The 19,747-nt window shown below is 40.8% G+C and overlaps 1 protein-coding gene across 3 annotated transcripts in view; it reads right to left on the bottom strand.

Moving 5' to 3' along the window:
* Positions 1-19,747, bottom strand: part of KCNIP4 (potassium voltage-gated channel interacting protein 4) — a 510,001-nt gene that overhangs the window by 209,858 nt on the left and 280,396 nt on the right. The window contains exon 1 of one of the 3 annotated variants that reach the window (XM_088020871.1): positions 11,226-11,430. The exons of 1 other annotated variant lie outside the window; for it this stretch is intronic. In XM_088020871.1, coding sequence (XP_087876997.1) covers positions 11,226-11,430 — 205 coding nt within the window. Of the gene's footprint in view, positions 1-11,225; positions 11,431-19,747 lie in introns of those variants that run through there. One more of the 3 variants, XM_028090118.2, reaches the window with a different exon arrangement.

The raw sequence follows: 19,747 nt of genomic DNA, 5'->3' as shown, positions 1-19,747 counted from the left end.
AATGAGAGTTTTCCTCACACCTGTCAAAATGGCTAAAATCAACAACACAAGAAACAATAAGTGTTGCCAAGGATGTGGAGAAAAAGGAACACTCATGCACTGTTGGTAGGAATGCAAACTGGTGCAGCCACTGTGGAGAACAGTATGGAGGTTCCTCAAAAAGTTAAAAACAGAACTACCCTAAGATCTAGTAATCTCACTACTGGATATTTACCCAAAGAATACAAAAACACTAATTCTGAGGGATACGTGCACCCCTATGTTTATAGCAGCAGTATTTACAATAGCTAAGATATGGAAGCAGCCCGTGTACATCAACTGATGAATGGATAAAGAAGATGTGAGATATATATATATTATATACACACACACATATATATTATTTAGCCATAAAAAAGAATGAAATCTTGCCCCTTGCAATGACACAGATGAAGCTAGAGAGTATAATGCCAAGCAAAATAAGTCAGAGAAAGACAAATATCATATGATTTCACTCATATGTGGAATTGTGGAATTTAAGAAACAAAACAAATGAGAAAAGGGAAAAAGAGAGAGGGGTTTGTCTCTAGGGACAAACCAAGAAACAGACTCTTAATTATACAGAACAAACTGATGGTTACCAGAGGGGAGATGGGCAGGGACATGGGGTAAATAGGTGACAGGAATTAAGGAGTGCACTTATCTTTATGAGCACTGGGTGCTGTATGGAAGTGTTGAATCACTATATTATATACCTGAAACTAATATAATACTGTATGTTAACTAACTGGAATTAAAATAAACACTTAAAAAAAGATTGTGGTGGAAACTCGGAGAAGTTTCTTACCAAGACCTCTGAATAAATTGTCTATCCATTATCTACCCATGCCTTCCGTAAGAATCTAAGGTTATAGTGATAAGTGCTGTGCCTATGTGGTGCTTGAAATTTAGCAAAAGAGAAAGACATAGAGATCAAGAGTTTAATGTAGTTTGAAGTGTAAGATAGAGTGCTTTAGTATAACAGAAATGGACACTTAATCCAACTGGGTGGTTCAAAGGAGGCTTCTGGAACAGATGGCTCTGGAGCTGAGCTTAAACGCTAAGAATGATTTAATCAGGTGAAGACTGATGGGCTTTGTATTCTAGAAGGAGGGACATTCAGAGTGCAAGAAAAGGCATGAAGTAGGAAACAGCATGAAGTTCTTGAGAAATAACAAGTTTGATAGCAGTGGAGCATAACATGGGCACAGGAGCGCATGGGGAAGAGGCAAAGAGGCCTCAGATTCAGTGTCTTTTGCTGCTTGAGGAAGCCAAGACATGCTTCTCAGAGAAGGAAGAATATGAGCCAAGAGTTGAAGACTGAGAGGACATTTCTAGGAATATGAGGAGGGAAGGGCATTTGGGGAGAGAGAACAGTATATGCAAAGATGTGGCAGCTGGAGAAAGCATGAGTTATTTAAGGAACCTCAATAGTTCCTTGTGCTGGTATAGAAAATAGCAGAAGGAGGAAAAGAAGGCAGTGGTCCGATCCCATCTTTGTATCAGACTCAAAGAACAGAGATTTTGTGTTGTAGGTGATACAGAAGAATCTTGAGCATGAGCTCAATACCCTCATATTTGGAAAGACCTCTATTGTGAAAATATGAAGAAGATTGAAAGAGAACAGGGTGGGAATGAGGTTAAGATGAGACAAGTATATTGATATAGAGTCCATCAAAGATGCAGATGAGAAACCCACTGATAAGTATTTGTTGAGCCTCCATTATATACTTTCTACTGCTCTGGACCCAGGGCAAATTCAAGGAAAATCCACTCTGTACTGAGGTAGGGTGGTCCCTTTTCTCTAACTGAGTAAAAGATGAATTATACAAATGAAGTGATTTGGGGAATAGTGCACGAAGGTTTATTATTATTGTGTGATGTTGTACAACATACATCAGGACTGATTGAATTCAGATTGCGGTGAAAGGTGGTATTAAGAAAAAGAATAGGTTCTAGTCTGGGCTTACAGGGAGAGATATGTGTGCATTGGGGTGAAAGAGGCATGATGGGAGAAAAAGGAATAAAATGTGAGGATCTAGAAGCTGGGATCAACATGAGTTATCCTTGAAAATGTGAAAATAGGTTGTATCAATTATCAGTAGTTCCTAAGAATGAGTGATGCCAAATGCTAAAAGTGTCAATCAGATTCAGCTCAAAGGTCACCTTTGTGAGTCCTTTCTGAAACTCCCCACCTTCTAAATGGGACTGACAAATCTGTCTTGTCCATATGTCCCTAGAAGGGACACCCACATCCTTGCAGATATGAGACCAGGGCAATTTGTTAACCTGATGTGTTCGCATGTTCATTTGTATGTAAACCCCTATTAGCCAAATCTGTGCTTTCTGTTCCCAATTACTAGCACAGTGCTTGGTACACAGATCACATTTAAGATCCTTTCTTTCATGAATGATTTGTTAAAAGAAAATGACATGCTCAAAATAGTGTCACTTAGGCCAAGTCATCAACCAGGGCTTAATGGCTCAACTAATAGCAGTTTCAACCTCCCCCAGAAAGATAAGTTATAACCTGTCAGTCAGGAATTTTCTTTTTTTTTTTAATGAATATTTTTATAAACTCCAACCCATCAACAAGGAAACTGAGTGTTGGAAAGATTAGGTCACTAATCCAAAGTTACACAAGTAAGCAACAAAGCTGGAGTTTTGAACCCACGTCAATTTGAGTCAGGAATTTTCTGATAAGCAACAATGAGGCACCCTATCACAGGGGTGTTCTCCATCCCCCAAAGCAAGATGCTTTATTCTGCATAACATTCCTTGGTCTTCCCCCTAAGGAAGTTGATTTCGCCTGGAACCAACTTTTCTTTTGCTATTAACTCCCTGCCCCACCCTCCTTCCTATAAAATTCTTTCATTTTGTACAGCTCCTCAGAGCTCCCCTCTACTTGCTGGATGGGATGCTGCTTGATTCTTGAATCACTTAATAAAACCAACTAGACCTTACTATTTACTTGGTTGAGTGTTCTTTGTCAGACTGAATGAATGACCATGGTTAGTAACATATGATGAATGCGAAGAAAAAAGATGGCCATGATATTAATGTTATAAGTAGTACTCAATAGTTGTTGAGCTCTCTGTTCCAGCCACTGGGCTGAGCAGAATTTTAACAAATACTTAATTTACTTCTCACAATAATCACAATAATCAATGAGGTAGCTACTATTATTCTCCCCATTTTACATGTGAGAAAACTGAGGTCAAGCATGGTTATAAACCTTGTCTGAGACCATGAGGCCAATGCAAGGCAGAGAGGCACACTGACTTCAGGTCTATCTCACTTTAAAGAACATGATCTTACCCGGTATTTGTATATTTTTCATTTCCTTTTTTTTTAAAGATTTATTTATTTATTTGAGAGAGAGAGGGGGGTGGGGGCAGAGGAGAAAAACTCAAACTCATGGTGAGCACGGAGCCTGAAGTGGGGCTTGGTCTCATGACCCCAAGATCATGACCTGAGCCAAAATCAAGAGCAGGATGCCTAACCAACTGAGCCACCCAGGTGCCCCTGCATATTTTTCATTTTCAAGAGAATCTAGATTTAAGATGATTTTATTTTAAAAAATCTATCAAGAAAGTTTTTTTTTTTTTTAATTTTATTTATTTGACAGAGAGAGAGGGAACACAAGCAGGCGGAGTGGGAGAGGGAGAAGCAGGCCTCCTGCTGAACAGGGAGCCTGATGCGGGGCTCGATCTCCACCTTCATCTCCCTTCCCCATTAAGATTCCAGCTCTCTGCTCCTAGCTGGGGTGGGGAATGCGTTCTCAAAGTAAGAAAAATTGAAAAATAATATTCCCATGAACCTGGGATCATGACCTGAGCTGAAGGCAGATGCTTAATGACTGAGCCACCCAGGCACCCCTATCAAGAATGTTTTATTGGAACATAGCCACGCTCATTCATTTGTGTGTCATCTATGGCTGCTTCTGTGCTACAACAGAGTTGAGTATTTAGAACAGACTGCATGGTCCACAAAGCCTATAACATTTACTATAGAACAGAAGGCTGACCACTGCTCCAGAATAAAGTTTCACGGGTGCCAAAGAACTCAGTGAAGAACACATTGCTCACATCATGGGTTTGGCCGCTCAGAGTTGTGGTTCTCAAAGTGTTGCCCCTCAACAGCTGCATTACATTAGAAATGTAAATTCTCAGACCCTCGCCTAGATCTACTGAGTCAGAAACGTTGAGGGTAGAGTCCAGCAGTCTGTATTATAACAAGCCACGTAAGTGCTTCTGATACACAGGACAATTTGAGAATCACTGGTGTAACTCAAGGAATTTGAACATGCAATTCCAAAGTAATTATGAGAGAGGCATTTATTGGCTCCTATTTGTGTTCCCGGGACTGAGCTACATGTTTCACTTATACTTTTGTATTCCCTACAACAATCTCAAAAGGTTGGGTGTATTAGACTTATTTTACAGAAAAAAGGAACTCAAGCCCAGAAAGGTGAAGTAACCTGTTTAAAGTTACTGAATTAAACTTCAACCTCAGATCTGCCTGCTATATACCCTATATACCTGCCCCTCATCTTAATCCGCCCTCCTACTGATCACATGTAAGGAGAAAGCAGCCCCTTCCATTCTGAGGGAGCTGCACTGGTTTATCAGCCAGACCTTGGCATTCCCTTAGTGAATATAAGCACTTTGAATTTCACAGAATATCCACCTCAGACAAGACCACTCTGTACCTTTGATCGATCAAGACAAAAAAGCAAGATCACTCTGTCATCATATGTGAAAAGAGACAACAATATGAACTTTGTTTAAACCACAAAAATGACCAAATATTCCCCATCCTAGTTATTGTAGCTTGTTTCTTGGCCAATTGCGGCTTTAGCCTCTGTCTAGTCTATACTACTTATAGATGAGATTTATTAAGATAATCATAGAATTAGCCTGGCTTCTTGACTTTATTTAATCCAGAGCAAAGCCCCAAATCATAATCTCCCAACACAAGCTCAAACGCTGTAAGTCCGTTCTATCTCCTAACTGAGATGTTCCACCGCTCTCCATGGTATGGGCTCCCCTTCTCTGCAAAGAGCAATGAAGCTAAATTATTCAACCACAGGTGTGTTCCTAAGGACCTTTGGCTGGAGGCCATTGAAATGTTCAATTTCTCCACCTTCATCTCCCTTCCCCATTAAGATTCCAGCTCTCTGCTCCTAGCTGGGGTGGGGAATGCGTTCTCAAAGTAAGAAAAATTGAAAAATAATATTCCCTAAACCTATCAGTACCCAGTATGTTGCCAGATCCAGAGCAGACACTTGGTATCTTAAATGGATTAATGGACTTTTATAACCAAGGTGATTACAAACAGTGATTTCAGGAAACTGCTTTTTTTTTTTTAAATCTATTTATTAACCTCCAGTTTTTATCTGTCAGTCTTTTGATCCTATGCCACCACTGTCTTCTTTCAACCTTCCTTGAAAACTTCCAATTGGATGGCATGGCTCTTTTCTTCAAATCTTACAAAACCCTTGCTCCCTCTCACCAGACCCTTTTTTGTCTTGGATTAGTTATTCATGTTTGTACTCTTATCAATTTGAAAACTTTCAAGGACAAAAAAAATGCCCTTTTGTTCTCTATTTCCCTTCACACAGTAGGTGCTTGATACATGTGTTCAATTTCACTTATGAATTTAACAGGGTTTTTTTTTTTGGTGTTGTTGTTGTTTTTCCAGTTAGAAAACTGAAAGGGCTGCTTTCCCAGCCAAATCAAAGCCCATGTAAGCTGGGCTTCTTCAGCTCACTGCTGGGTATTTCATCTGGAATTATTTCCCATGGCCGTGGGGCTCTAATGAACAGCTGCTCCAGATGCCTTTGGTATGTGGGTATCTCTACTTTGCAGTGGGATTTTGATCTGAAATCTCCCTCACAGAAAAAAATAAAATAAAATAAAACAGTGTAGCCAACTAATCAACAGTTTCCAGGCTACCATGGAAACTTAAAAGAAGCACTGGAGGCCCTCAATTATGCAGCCTAAGAAGAAGTACACAGGTACCATTACTCTATGAGAGTAAATGGCACTCACACTGTAATGTTTTGAGTGTCTTCTATATACCAAGCATTGTGGTGGATAGCATGGATAATTACATAATAAGGAGAAGGAATAAAACTGTGTTAATTCCCTTTGACACTCTCTGTTGAATTCTGCACTGTGGACCACGTCCCTGTGTTGGCATATAGTATTACCTCACCCAGAGCCCTGCATATGGAAACTGCATAAGCACCTTGCAGGCCTATGAAGATGATGAACTTCTCTTTATCCATAAAAATCCAGCCTAAAAGTCAGCTCTTCCAGGGAGTCATCTCCAATCACTTCTATCTCTTCCATTTGGACTTAATTACTTTTCATTCTTCTTTGTATCTTGGACTTACTTACACTGATCTCTCTACTATAATGTATTGCCTTTCCTTTGTTTATATTCCCCATCTACTTATACAAATGAGAGTTCTGTGAGGTTATTCATCTGGGCCTAGCAGAGTGTCTGGCATATTGTAGACAATGGAGAAAGACAAGGGAGAAATATTCTTAAATGCAAGCCACTGCTGAAATAAATGGCAAAGTGATGCTCGTTATTGATGGGTGCATGGCAGTGCATTATACCACTCTCTATACTGTGTTTTGTGGGATTTTCCAAAACAGAAGTTTCAAAATAATTGAAGGCCTTGCAAGATGTCAGTATACCTATCGGAACTGTTAAGTTCCTACCATAAATGGTGAGATCATATCTATAACTATGACCTCTGTGTGCTTCCTGCTTCTTTTTATTTTCTCTCAAGAAAGATATTTCATACCTAACAATGTTGTCCTAAAATAAAATACAATTATGCTGTTTCAGAACAAGTGCCGGCCAAGGATATTACAGTAAACACGAATTTTTGGAAAAACTGGAAATTGACAGTTCACATTAAGTATTTTATTGAGAAGGGCAATCTATAGGTTTTGCCCTATTGTCTTTCACCTGAATTGTTTCAAGAGCATAACTAGTATCTCTGCTTCCACGATTTTACTACAGAATTCATCTTCACCTACTCCCAGACTGAACCCCCTAAAACAGTTGTCTGTCACATTGCTCATGTGTTTCCCCAAAGAGGAAGACTGAATCAATGCTTCTTCATGGGTTGAAGAATCAGTAGACACTCTTAGCATTGAACTTCAAGCCACCTCTTCAGCCACATCTCCCATTTCAACTTTCTGACACCCATGTGTGCAAGAACCACTGCCCTTATCCATGAAAGATACCTCCTGTTAGTGCTTAGCACACAACTCAACTCTTTGCTTAGCCTGGAATGTTCTTCTGCCCTTCTCCAATTTTGTAAGTCCTTCTCACATTGCAAAGTGCTATATAACCTATAGAACCTATATAAAGCCTTAGGTCCTTTCCAGAATGCACCACTCCATCTATGTTTATGCAGGCCATTTCTCTCTTATGCCCAGGACTTACATTCTTCTGTCTTGTTTGGTAATTAGTTTCCTTTCCTAGAATGTAAGTTCACTGAAGGTACATTCCTTTAATGTTCATCTTGCACACCTCTCTACCATCTCAGTCTAACAGAGAACCCTGCACACGTTTAGAATTCAACAAGACATATATTATATGCTAATCTATGAAATAATAAGATCCATTTTCTGAGTGTTCTTCCTTGTTCTCCTTATTAATAAGTGAATATGTGTAAAACCTCAAATCATCACATTAAAATCCGATTAGTCTTTTGAATCCTCTTTACAAATAGCTTTTGTTTCCTAAACCCTGAATTTCAACCAAAAGAGAATTATATTTTTAAAATGAGCTTTTATCAAAATCAGAATCTAATTTAGGTGGGAGTAAAAATGTTTCTCTTTATTCTTTTTTACCCATGGCTAATTTTCACTAGCCATTGTAGATGATAATGCTATGGTAACATTGCTTTATCCCAACACTACTAGAGACCCTCTCATTCAAATAGATTCAGAACTACTTTCTAAGTAAATCGATGCATAGTCATACTAGGGACAATACTCCATAGTTGTACCAGCCAAGAATCATTGCCCCCGAGGATAGTATAAAAGTTCAGCGTAGACCAAAAGAAGCTCATGGTTCTGCTCTGGGCCTCATCTTCATTTCTCCACCAAAAAGAATGGTTAATTTCCTGGCCTTATTGTGGGCTGTATTTTCTAGTGCAGTCAGTGAAAATTTTGGCAGTCTATATTGGGTTAACCTTTTTGGGGTGTTTTATCATTTGTAGGTAGAAAGGATTAGGGATAATCTAATATTTTGTGGCTTTCTCTGTATTTTGTGCCCTTTTCCTTATTCCTCCACTTGGCTGGTGGTCAACAACTCACTGCATACTGCCACAGCCTGAGAAAACACAGACAGGAGGCTTACGCCAGAGTTCTCATGGTTTTATTGGGTCTCACTGTTGGATTTTACCTGGAATAGGTATTTATGGCCATTGAGTGTACATCACAGACAAAATGCAGTGCAGGTCTTAAAGGTCAAGCAGCTCAGGAGACCAGTTGGCTTGCTTTTGTTCCAATCCTGCCTCCTGTCTATGATACAGTCAGTAATCTGGCTTAGCTCACTTACATGCCATGCTTGGATCTCACATTTGGGTTGGGGTTGACACCCTGTAGAAATTGTGTGGCTGTTGTGTAATCTTGCCTACAGATGTATTTCCCTCAGAAATATCTCAGGGTGTCAGTGGACAGTTCAGGACAAGATATCAGAATTCAGGACATATGTTTTCATTGACTCTCTTTTCCAATATTAGGGAAGAGAAATAAGTAAAAAGTGTGTTACAGTAGGAAAAGAACTATATACTGCTTAGTAGTCCTTGGTTTGGGTCCTGTCTCTCTTCCAGTTAGTTTTGCCTTCTGGTAAATCAGTTAACTTCTCTGGATTGTAGCTATCTCCTGTGTAAAATAAAAGAGTTGAACTAGAGCAGCATTTTCTAATATGTACTTCAGAACAAAAAAGGACTGACTTGGGCGCCTGGGTGGCTCAGCTGGTTAAGCGACTGCCTTCGGCTCAGGTCATGAGCCTGGAGTCCCGGGATCGAGTCCCGCATCGGGCTCCCTGCTCGGCGGGGAGTCTGCTCCTCCCTCTGACCCCCCTCCCATCTCATGTGCTCTCTCTCTCATTCTCTCTGTCTCTCAAATAAATAAATAAAATCTTTTAAAAAAAAAAAAAAAGGACTGACTTGTCAAGTAAAATGGGTAATACTCATGTATGGTGGTAACCTGCATCTTTGTATTTTAGCATGATTGAGGCTTTTATATTGAACCCAAATTTTCCCCAGCATTTATGGATATGGATATTAACTGAATACGAATGTGCATATCCATCCCAAGAAGGACATTTCAGACTAGCACAAAAATCTGTGACTCTAGGTGAGGGAGTCAAGTTACAATTCTACTTTTCATATTGTTGGAACTCAAATTTGAAGTTTTCATCTGAAAACCATCAACTTTAAGTTACAACAAACAGAAGTTAAAGAACAAAAGCTGAGTCATTTGCAGGGGTCTTAAACCTGGGGCCTTTGACTTTAAATGTGTACAGCATCAACACAGGCAATAAAAGAACTGTGTGCTACCTGATAGTGCTGTGAAGGTTGACTGCCTCAGTACCCCCATGGCTGTTCTCTTTTAGTGAATGCTTCACCTGGCTATGAAACCAAGCCATCTGGAGTATTATGCCTTAAATTTGGGGGCTATGGCTCAGCCAAGTTCAGAGAACAAAAACTAATATGGTGACAAAATTTAACAGAAGGAAACTATTCCCATCACAGAAATCAAAATGATCTCATCTCCATTTTATTACAATACCAACATTAGAACATTGTGGGAGAATCTTGAAACAATGCAAATGTTGTTGTGTAGTACTCGGAGAAGTTTGCTGATGCATTGTTTTCCTTCCAAGGGTTAAATAAAATCACTGTGTAATATGAAAAAAGGAAGAAACTAATTTCTGAGGTTTTATTTAATCCCATTACAACATTCTTTTGTGTGCCTAAGCAGAGCTTGTCACAGAGTAAGAATATTTACAAGACGATATGAAAATTACATGGGAACTTCTTATGTTCTTATAGAGGCCTAGTCAGAACCTAACAAACTCACTTTGTTAAAGAAAAAAAAAAAGACTTCCTGAAGATAAGATACATTGACCATTATAACATACTAACAACCTGTGTACCGGATGTAGTTTGGGATGATGTCATTTTAGCCATCAGGTCTTAGCTCCTGTAGTTAGAAAGATGAGAAGCATGGCAGGCTTAAATATTTCCATCATCTTCCAACATTACACGCAATGTGAGAAGTGAACAGTCATAAAAAAACTCAGCAGTAAAATATCCTGCCCTTATCTGGAGGGAATTTAGCATGTGTTTTAGGAACTACATTCTTTTGCTTGAGAAGATAGGAGAGCTGAGATGTAGACTTGACCTCAGATGCTGAGGTTTAAATGATTCAAAGCACGTTATTTCAGTAGAAAAATTATTTCATGAAAAAATAAATGCGCATATATATGGTATATATGTCTCTATATTCACACACACATATCTATTCAAATTGCTAGAGCAAACTTAATCAACTTTTTTTACCCCATCTTTGAATAATAAAATTGATTTGAGTAGTAAAATTCATATTAGATGGATAAAATATTTGTTGATAGCAACAGTGATGTCCTGTGCATATTGGGTTCTCCCTGAAAAGACAGATGAGCAAAGTGGCTCACTGGGAAATGTAAATGAAACACTTTGGCAAATTAAGTGTTCGAAGCACATTTTTGCTAAGCACTCATTAACTCAATTTTAACAGAAAAGCTTACCCATTTCATATCATAATCAACAACCCAGCTCCACCCCCGCACCTCCTAGCTAATGAGGCACACACAGATATTTCCCTCACAAATCAGGGTACTCCTCCAGAGAATAAAATTCCTAATGACATTAAGGCATGGTAGCTATCATGAACTTGACAACCGAAAAACAACCTGTATTACCACCCCATAGTAGGGAGTCCTAACTTCGCACCTTGGAAATACATTTAACCCACAATATCACCCTACACTCAAGAGCTTTCAAAGAGAAAAGAGAGCGGGGAAAATATCCCTTCCCTCCCAATGTCAAATATCTGGGTAAACAGACATGAACTGTCCAGTGCTAGGCTGCTCCACGTCAAGCATGCATATTTTAAAACTTTTACTTTGGGTATTAAGCCTCCTCAACTTCTGCAGCGTCTGTATCCAGTTCTGAACCAGACCTGACCAACCGCACAGAGTGGGAGCGACCACTTTACCTTCCGAAAAATCAATCAGTCCCAGCAAATGAAGCAGCTTCAGAGATGCACATATAATCACAACAATACCCACTGTTTGCAGTCCTTCCGACTCCCACTCGAGAGTCAACATCTTTCAAGCTGGCAGAGCATCCCAGCTTCCGGACCCCTTTGGAGCGGAGGGAGTTAATTAGAGAATCCGAGCAATCTCTGGCTTGGAACAAAGACTCGCGAGGGGTAAAAGTGAGCAGCTCCTCGCAGACGCACCGGGGCGGAGCAGCGGCCCCCCGGGGTGAGGACCGACCTGGGCTGGAGTCCAGCCTCTCATGCTGATGCTGGCATTTCCTAGCGGGGTCCCCCCAACCAGAGCGCGCCTGTCTCCGGTCTCCGTGCTGCACTTGCACTTAGAGCTGTGAGGGGAGCATCTGTCGGAGAGAGGGGGACTTGGCTGTGTCTGTGGAGAGGACGAACACTCCCAGGGAAGTTGCCCTGGAGAGCACGGCGGCGCTCCAGGCGCTGAGGAAGGCGCGGGCTGAGCAGGCTGGCTGCGCGCTAGTTTGCTGCCTGGGAAGCCGGAGAATGCCCCCCTTTTTGCCGAAACAGCGGCTCTCTCCTCCCAGAGCTCCCGCCGCCAGACAGCTCAGCCCCCTCTCGGGATGCTAGGACATAATCGGCTGTCGTGGCTGCTGCCTAGAGCCCCCTTCAGAAAGCTCCCGTGGAAGCCCGTGGGTAATTTTTATAGGGAGAAAATTGCAGGAGCAAAAGAAGCACGATTCAGTTGCCTTTGTCACAAAGAGCAGCCGAACTGCCTCCCACCTGCCACTCCACTGGGGCTGTCTGGTCTTCGCTGACACAATGAGAACATTATTAGGGAGATGGATTTGGTTCTTATATTTTACAAACAGGAATGGGTGGAGAGCGGGGGCAGAGCCGAATCTCCTTAAGAACACTGATGTTCAGTAACTGCCCCCTGCAGGGGGGGATCGCACTATCCTCCTTTCAACTCTTGCTTCAGCCTCTCTCAAAGCCAAGTTTCACAAACTTCCCCGACGATAAAAATCACGCAAGGAGCTCGTTAAAAATGCTTTCTTGTGAAGAGTCTGATTTGGGGGATTCTGGAGTTTGTGTTCCTAAACAAGAAGCTAGATGTTTCTTATCAGGAAAGCAGAGGTCATGATGTTTGGAAGAGAATCACACCAAATACCCCAGCAGCTTTGTGGGAATGGTCGTGGACACTTGGTCTATGCCAGGACCACACTGGCTTAATCACCCCGCGGGTTTTCTCCACTCTGCTGAAGCCCAGCCCCAGCCCCTGGAACTCACTATGAAAATGGGGGTTTACGAATACTATCTTGGACTGTGGGGGGCATTTCCTGGTTCCGCTACTTTCTTGCTGTGTGATTTTCCACAAGAAACTTAGCCTCTCTGAAAACAGTTCCTTTTCTGTGAAGCTAAGATGATAAGACTTTGTTTAAAGTTCTCTATTTAAAGGGAATTGTGGGAATTAAGTGTGGTTGGAATAATGGCTAACATTTACCGAGCATTTAGTATGTGCTGATCAATAGTACAGGGATTTATCAACGATGAACTCGTCTCCACTACTCTGTGTGGTAGGTGTTATAATCATCTTCATTTTTTTTTTTAAAGATTTTATCCATTTATTCATGAGAGACAGAGACAGAGAGAGAGAGAGAGGCAGAAGGAGAAGCAGGCTCCCAAGGAGCAGGGAGCCCGATGTGGGACTCGATCCCAGGACCCTGGGATCATGACCTGAGCCGAAGGCAGACGCTTAACCATCTGAGCCACCCAGGCGCCCAATCATCTTCATTTTATACGCAAAGAAACTAAAGCATAAAGTGGTTAACTTGTCAAAGCTGTGGTGGGCACAGTGCTTGGTAGGCAATAGGCATTCATTCATTCATTTGGTTATTTCTTAATATTTATTAACCTGCTATGATGAGCTCTGAAGAGTACTCGAACGATAAAGTCCAAACCTATCCTGTGGGAACATATGGTATAATAAAAGAGGCAGTCATGAGATCAAAAGTGACTGATAAATGCACTAGCACTTGAAGAGATCTCTCTACGGAGTACAGTGGGGGCACAAGAATGAAAAGCCAACTCCACCTGGGGAAAGATGAGTGGTGGTAATGGGAAGGAGACTTTACAGAGCAGGTAATCATTGAAAATGGTAGCTTTCATTATTATTAGAAGTTATAAATAAGATGAAAACAGACAGACAAACCATAAGAGACTCTTAACTCTAGGGAACAAACTGAGGCTTGCTGGAGGGGAGGGGGATAGGAGATGGGGTAACTGGGTGATGGGCATTAAGGAGGGCACCTGTTGTGATGAGCACTGGGTGTTATATGCAACTGATGAATCATTAAATTCTAACCCTGAAACTAATAATACAGTATATGTTAATCAAGTTGAATTTAAATAAAAAATACAAAATAAATAAAAAGACGTTATCTATCATACACAGGCTTTGGGGTACACAGACTTGGGTTGAATCCTGGTTCTGTCACTTGCTTGCTGTGTGACCTTGTGGATTGAAGTCTTTCATAATTCTATGAGGTCTATATTATTTCTCTGGTTTCAAGGAGAAAGTTCAGGCTTTAAAAGATTAAGTGATTGGCCTAAAGTCCTATAGATAGGATTTGACAGAGTTGGGATTTGAACTTGGGTTCAAATCTGGGCGCCAGATTCTGCACATGGTGTCATTTGCCACTGCACTCTTGGGCCTCCCTGTACCTTGATAAATGGGTCTCTAAATGGGTCTCTGCTAAGGGGTTGAGAAGGGGAAATATTGCCCAAAACTCTTGGGAAAGTAAAAAATGGACTCCAAAGAGGCATGCCAAAGCCAATGGCCCAGTCTGAGAAAGGGAGAGAGAGGGTCAGTGAATAGGCTTTCAATTTCCTTGCACTGACTCATTGTATTACTTGAAATAATCTCAAAAGGGATGATTTGCCTGAAACCTAAAATTAATCATTTCCCCCTCTTTGTTTTAGCTTCAGTTTGAAATTTCACCAGGTGATGTTCCTTGGTTAAGAAATGTTCCTCATCCTAGTGACATCATACAAATACCAAAATAAATATAGTGAAGTTGAGAAAAAATGTTTTAAATTAGATAGATTTATCTACCTACCTATTGTCTCCCCCAAAATATAAATAAAATGGCAATGCACATAGGAACTAGTTAAGTCAAATTTAAATTTGAAATTATTAGTTTATATTTGTATAAACATTGAGAGTTCAAATAATCCAATCTTTTTTATTTTAAGGAGGCTTAAAAGGCTGCTACAGAGAGCAGAACTGACCTGTTCATGGTCAAAAACCTTGGAAAGTGGACAAAATGGGCTTGACTCACCTAGCTTGTCATGATCCCTGAATTGTTATCTACAGGAGAAATTGGGATGATTCATTGAGAAGTTAGAAAGAAATTAAGTTCTAAAAAATATTTTCTGCTCTCAGTAAATAGGAGGTAAGAGAAGCAAGACTTCCATTTTGTTGGCATTATCCAGAAGGTTCTACTGAAGAAAGAAGCCTAAACTAGGTTTTTGAAAACAAGCAAGGAGAGGAGGAATGACTTTCCAGGAATGGAAATGGGCACCCACTAGGGAAGAAGTCATGATGGTGGCGCAGCTGGATTGAGAGGCAGGGAAGAAAAATGCAACTGGAAAACTGTTGTAAGAGGCCTCTTAACATCTGAATAGAGCAAGGAATGAGGGCAAGGTTGGTGTGTGACACTTAGTGTCTCTTCTAATTTTAAGATTTTCTCACCAAAAGGATGGAAGCTATTCACCCTCAGTGACTTCTGTTCTATCCCCACCCCAAAGGATATCATGTTCCTCTGTCTTGAGGTTTATCAATTACTTGGAAAATCCCTAAATGTTCTCCAGATAAACTTTCCGCTCAGATATGCCAGGACTCACGCTGTTTCATTTAGCTGCAGGGTTCATTCTGAAAGGTTCCTAAATGCGTCTGAAATGGATTTCTTTAAAATATGTATATGTTTGTCCATTAAACAATTAAGCATCCAACCTTCTTGCTTGAGTGCCTACTGAATCCATAAGAGGGGGGGGCGGTGGGAGGATGCCTCTCACTTGAAAAAACTTCCAGCAATGTTTCATTAATGTGTCTTGAAAATAGTACTCATGTATCTTGTGATCAAAGCTTATGCTATGTAATCTTCATATAAACAAATTAGCAGATTATTTGGAAATTTAACTAGGAAACATTCCTAAGAATATAATCTTTCCCTGAAATTTATGACTTTTTTGCCTGTTCTGATTTCCTTTTCCTGGGCTTTCTGGACTAAAGTGAGTGGGCTCCTGGGTTCACCCATTAAATCCGGCGTACAACTTTGGCTGTCATGTCACAGTCCTTTTTCTGTTCTCTCTCTATAAACAGTCTTTGCCATATACCACTATAATGGGCTGGCTTTAGGGCAGTGATTTTCGTGGATAATAATAATAATTATTATCTTTTGCTTTATTATGTTATAATTAGGTTTATATTTTTGAACCCCTATGGTACAACGGCGTACTACTCACCTTACATGAACTATCTCATTGAACCATCACAATACCTCAATAGGATAGGTAATATCCTTAATCCGATGTACAGATGAGGACTCTGGAATGCCAAAGCTTGAGTAACTTGCCTAAGATTATGACTAAAATCAGAATATGCTATTCCAAATTATGCCACTTCGGCATAATGATTACATGGAGCTGAAGGCATTTGAGAATCACCAGATGCAAGAGGAGTTCTCAGTCTTCCTCTTACCTACCTAACTGTGGCATAGATTTCCCTTTGTGAAGCAGCCCACCTCCTCTCCTGTGCCAGGAATCAGAGAGCAACTCTTATCACTGGAAATGGAGAGTGAGCGCCAAGATGAGTCTGCATAAATAAACCCAATTAAAAGAAACCTTAAATTCTGTAAGTTTCTCTCATATATTTCCTAATCACTTCCCTACAATTTATCATCCCTTGAAGGCCAAACTCCCTTTCTTTTATTTTTAAATGGCACATAAGCCCTGGAGTCTAATTGCTTGTTTCTATGAGTTTCACTTCTTTTCTGTGAATTTCCATATATATAAAATAAAATTTGTATGCCTTTTCTCCTGTTTGTCTTTTGTTAATCTAATTTGCAGGGCCCCAGAAACTGAACCTAAGAGGATAGAGGAAATGTTTTTCCTCCCTGACAATTACATGCTAGAAGTCAAGGAGCTGGGACTTAACCTCAGGATTTCTCACCCAAGAGTCAGTGTTCTTACATCCTTGTGGTGTCATTTGTAAAGATCACTACTTTTGTTTTATTTTATCATGGCCCTGTGAAACAAAGAGAAACAAGATTTAAAATGAAAATGGCCTTGTCTGCAATAGCCAAACTGTGGAAAGAGCTGAGGTGCCCTTCAACAGAAGAATGGATAAAGAAGATGTGGTCCACATATACAATGGGATATTACTCAGCCATCAGAAAGGATGAATACCCAACTTTTATATAAACATGGATGGGACTGGAGGAGATTATGCTAAGTGAAATAAGTCAAGCAGAGAAAGTCAATTATCATATGGTTTCACTTATTTGTGGAACATAAGGTATAGCATGGAGGACATTAGGAGAAGGAAGGGAAAAATGAAGTGGGGGGAATCAGAGGGGGAGATGAACCATGAGAGACTATGGACTCTGAGAAACAAACAGGGTTTTAGAGGGGACGGGGGTGGGGGGATGGGTTAGCCTGGTGACGGGTATTAAGGAGGGCACGTACTGCATGGAGCACTGGGTGTTATACGAAAACAATGGATCGTGGATCACCACATCAAAAATTAATGATGTCTTGTATGGTGACTAACATAACATAATAAAAGAAAAGAAAAGAAAAGAAAAAGAAAGAAAATGGCCTCCAGAAAGGTAGCATGTGGTGCGGCCCTTACCTCATGTTGAAGTGTAAATGTTTCGCATCAAGTTCTTTCCTGGAAACAAGATCAAAGGAGCAAAGAAAGTAGAAACAAGAAGAGGGAAGGGACTCAGGAGATAGAGGGAGGAGGGAGGACTTGAAGGCAGGAGAGAAGAGAGGAAGAAAATGAAGAGGGAGTCATGAGGGAAGAGGCAAGCAATCCTCCACGCCAGCCACTGTGACAGAGTCAAGAACACACAGCTGAATGCCAGCCACTGTGACAGAGTCAAGAACACACAGCTGAATGTGGCCTCTTTTCTACTTGTGAGATTCTCAGACTTCCAGGCAGATGAGATTTAAATAGGAGTGAAACAGACTATAGGAAAGGGTTGAGCAAGGGGTTATTTCTCCCTGAATTCATCCCACCTCCCTGATCTGTCAAACTCTGGAGCTCTTAGCAATGCAGACTATCTCTTAAGCTCCATTTTCTCAGCCATAGCCTCGAAATTGAGCCAGTGGCTTTAAAAGCATGAATACTGGCATCTCCATGGATATGGCTCTAGCCATAGCGCCTTCAACGTCTTTCCATAGCCCTGTGATGCCTTCCCATTCACTTGCGGCAGGGCCCTGCTGCCCTAGACTGATTGCCTCATGGGCTTGGTACTCCCTGTTCCTGGGCATGAGATTCCCATAGACTGACCAGGGTGTTCTCTGAGCTGCACTGGCTCATTTCCTGTCCTGCAGCAGCACTTGGGGAAAGAAAGCCCAACAGGTTTGGACTGGAATGTATTTCAAATCTCCAGGGACACTGAATGATTCTCTCAAATATGTTTTGTTGTATAAAGAGTTGTAGGGATATCTGGAGAGAATATTTGTAGAAGTCTCAATGTCCTTCTGTGAGAGCACTTCTAAATCCATTTTGTTTATTTGCTAGTTCATTCATCCTCTCATTCACATGTGTGCATGCATGTACACACACACACACACACACACACACACACACACACGATTACCACTATTGTTTCTGTCACCTTCAAAGTCAGAACAGGGGAGGCCCCAGTGAATACAGAAGTCCCTTTTATCCTGAGCTTAACATGTGCACATTCCTGCTGAATAAACACGCAGTAAATGTTCAGTGAATGCCTACACAGTAAATGTTTAAGATGTAGTGTGTGAGTCATGGTAGGCATTTGTTCTCTAAATGCTAGTTCTCTGAAGTGACCGGTACAGGCTTGACAATTAGGATACATAGCCAAGTCTTTAGACCCTCAGTTCATTGTTCTTTTCACTATAAAAGGGAGTGAAGACCTCTACATAATAACGAAGATAGAAGCAAGGTGGGACCATGCACTATAGAAGAGAAAGGTTTCTTCTGGTGAGAACAGAAAAATCCACAAGAGAAGACATGGTGAATTAGGCATGAAGACCAAGCCTAATACTGTATATGTCCATGTACTGCTCATGAGTGCTAGCCATTGCTAGTACTCTCAAATCAGCTACATCTAAGTCTTGCTTTTAGCATCCACTACAAACTAGCAGCCAGTGAAGCTGGGGGCTGCATCTGAGTGAATCTTTTTGGTAAGGGGGACTAAACTTCATTTGGACAAAAAGAGAGGCAAAGGAAAAATGTTCTCCCTACCCCAGTACCAAAATCAGAGGCTTAGAGAGCTGGAAAGGGAATCATTTCTCTTCTGAGAATTACATATTTCCCAGAACTTACAGTCAGTCAGTGTTGTAGTTTGTCTCTACTGGAGATTGCTTGTTTTCTATCATCACACTTATATTATTGAAATGCTGAAATCAGTTTGTATCAGTTTCGTATTGCCGCTGTAACAAATTATCGCAAATTTGATGGCTTAAAATAACACAAATTTACTATCTTCCAGCTCTGAAGTTTAGAAGTCTGAAATGGGTCTCATTTGGCTAAAATCAAGGTATTGGCAGGGCTGTGTTCCTTGAAAAGTCTCTAGGAAAGAATCAGTTGCCTGGCCTTTGCCAGATTCTGGAGCCTGCCTGCATGTCTTGGCTGTCGATACCTCCATCTTCAAGGCCAGCCATGCCAGCTGGGTCTTTCTCCGGCACTATTATTCTGAACTTGACTTTTCTGCTTCTCTCTTTCACTTATCTTTGATTACATCAAGCCTGCCTGGATTATCCAAGAGAATCTTCCTGTTTTCAGGTCAGCTGAATAGCAACCTTAAATCCATCTGCAACTTTAATTACCTTTTCCATGTAACTAGAATACCCATAGGGTCCTGGGGATTAGGAGGCAGACATCTTTGGAGGGCCATTTTTGGGTCTACCACACAGTGAAAATATTTGAATAACATTTAATAGGAAACGCGGCTTTAAATAGGAAAAGAAAAGCTAACCCCTCAGCTAAATCCCCAAATTTAGACTCTATTTCATTAGGAGCAAGTCACTTGAGATATGCGTGCATGTGTGTGTCTGTGTGTGTGTGTTTAATGTACAGAGAGAGAACCTTCTCTTTCAAAAGAAGGAAAGTGCAGTTTTAATTAGCATTCCTATCTCTGAATTTC

The sequence above is a fragment of the Eumetopias jubatus genome, unplaced genomic scaffold, assembly GCF_037043125.1.
Source record: "Eumetopias jubatus isolate StellerSeaLion01/CBP00866 unplaced genomic scaffold, mEumJub1_p1.0 scaffold_2, whole genome shotgun sequence".
NCBI classification, from domain to species: Eukaryota; Metazoa; Chordata; class Mammalia; order Carnivora; family Otariidae; genus Eumetopias; species Eumetopias jubatus.
The sequence above is the reverse complement of the archived record's forward strand: the minus strand, read 5'-3'. Positions and strand labels throughout refer to the sequence as shown.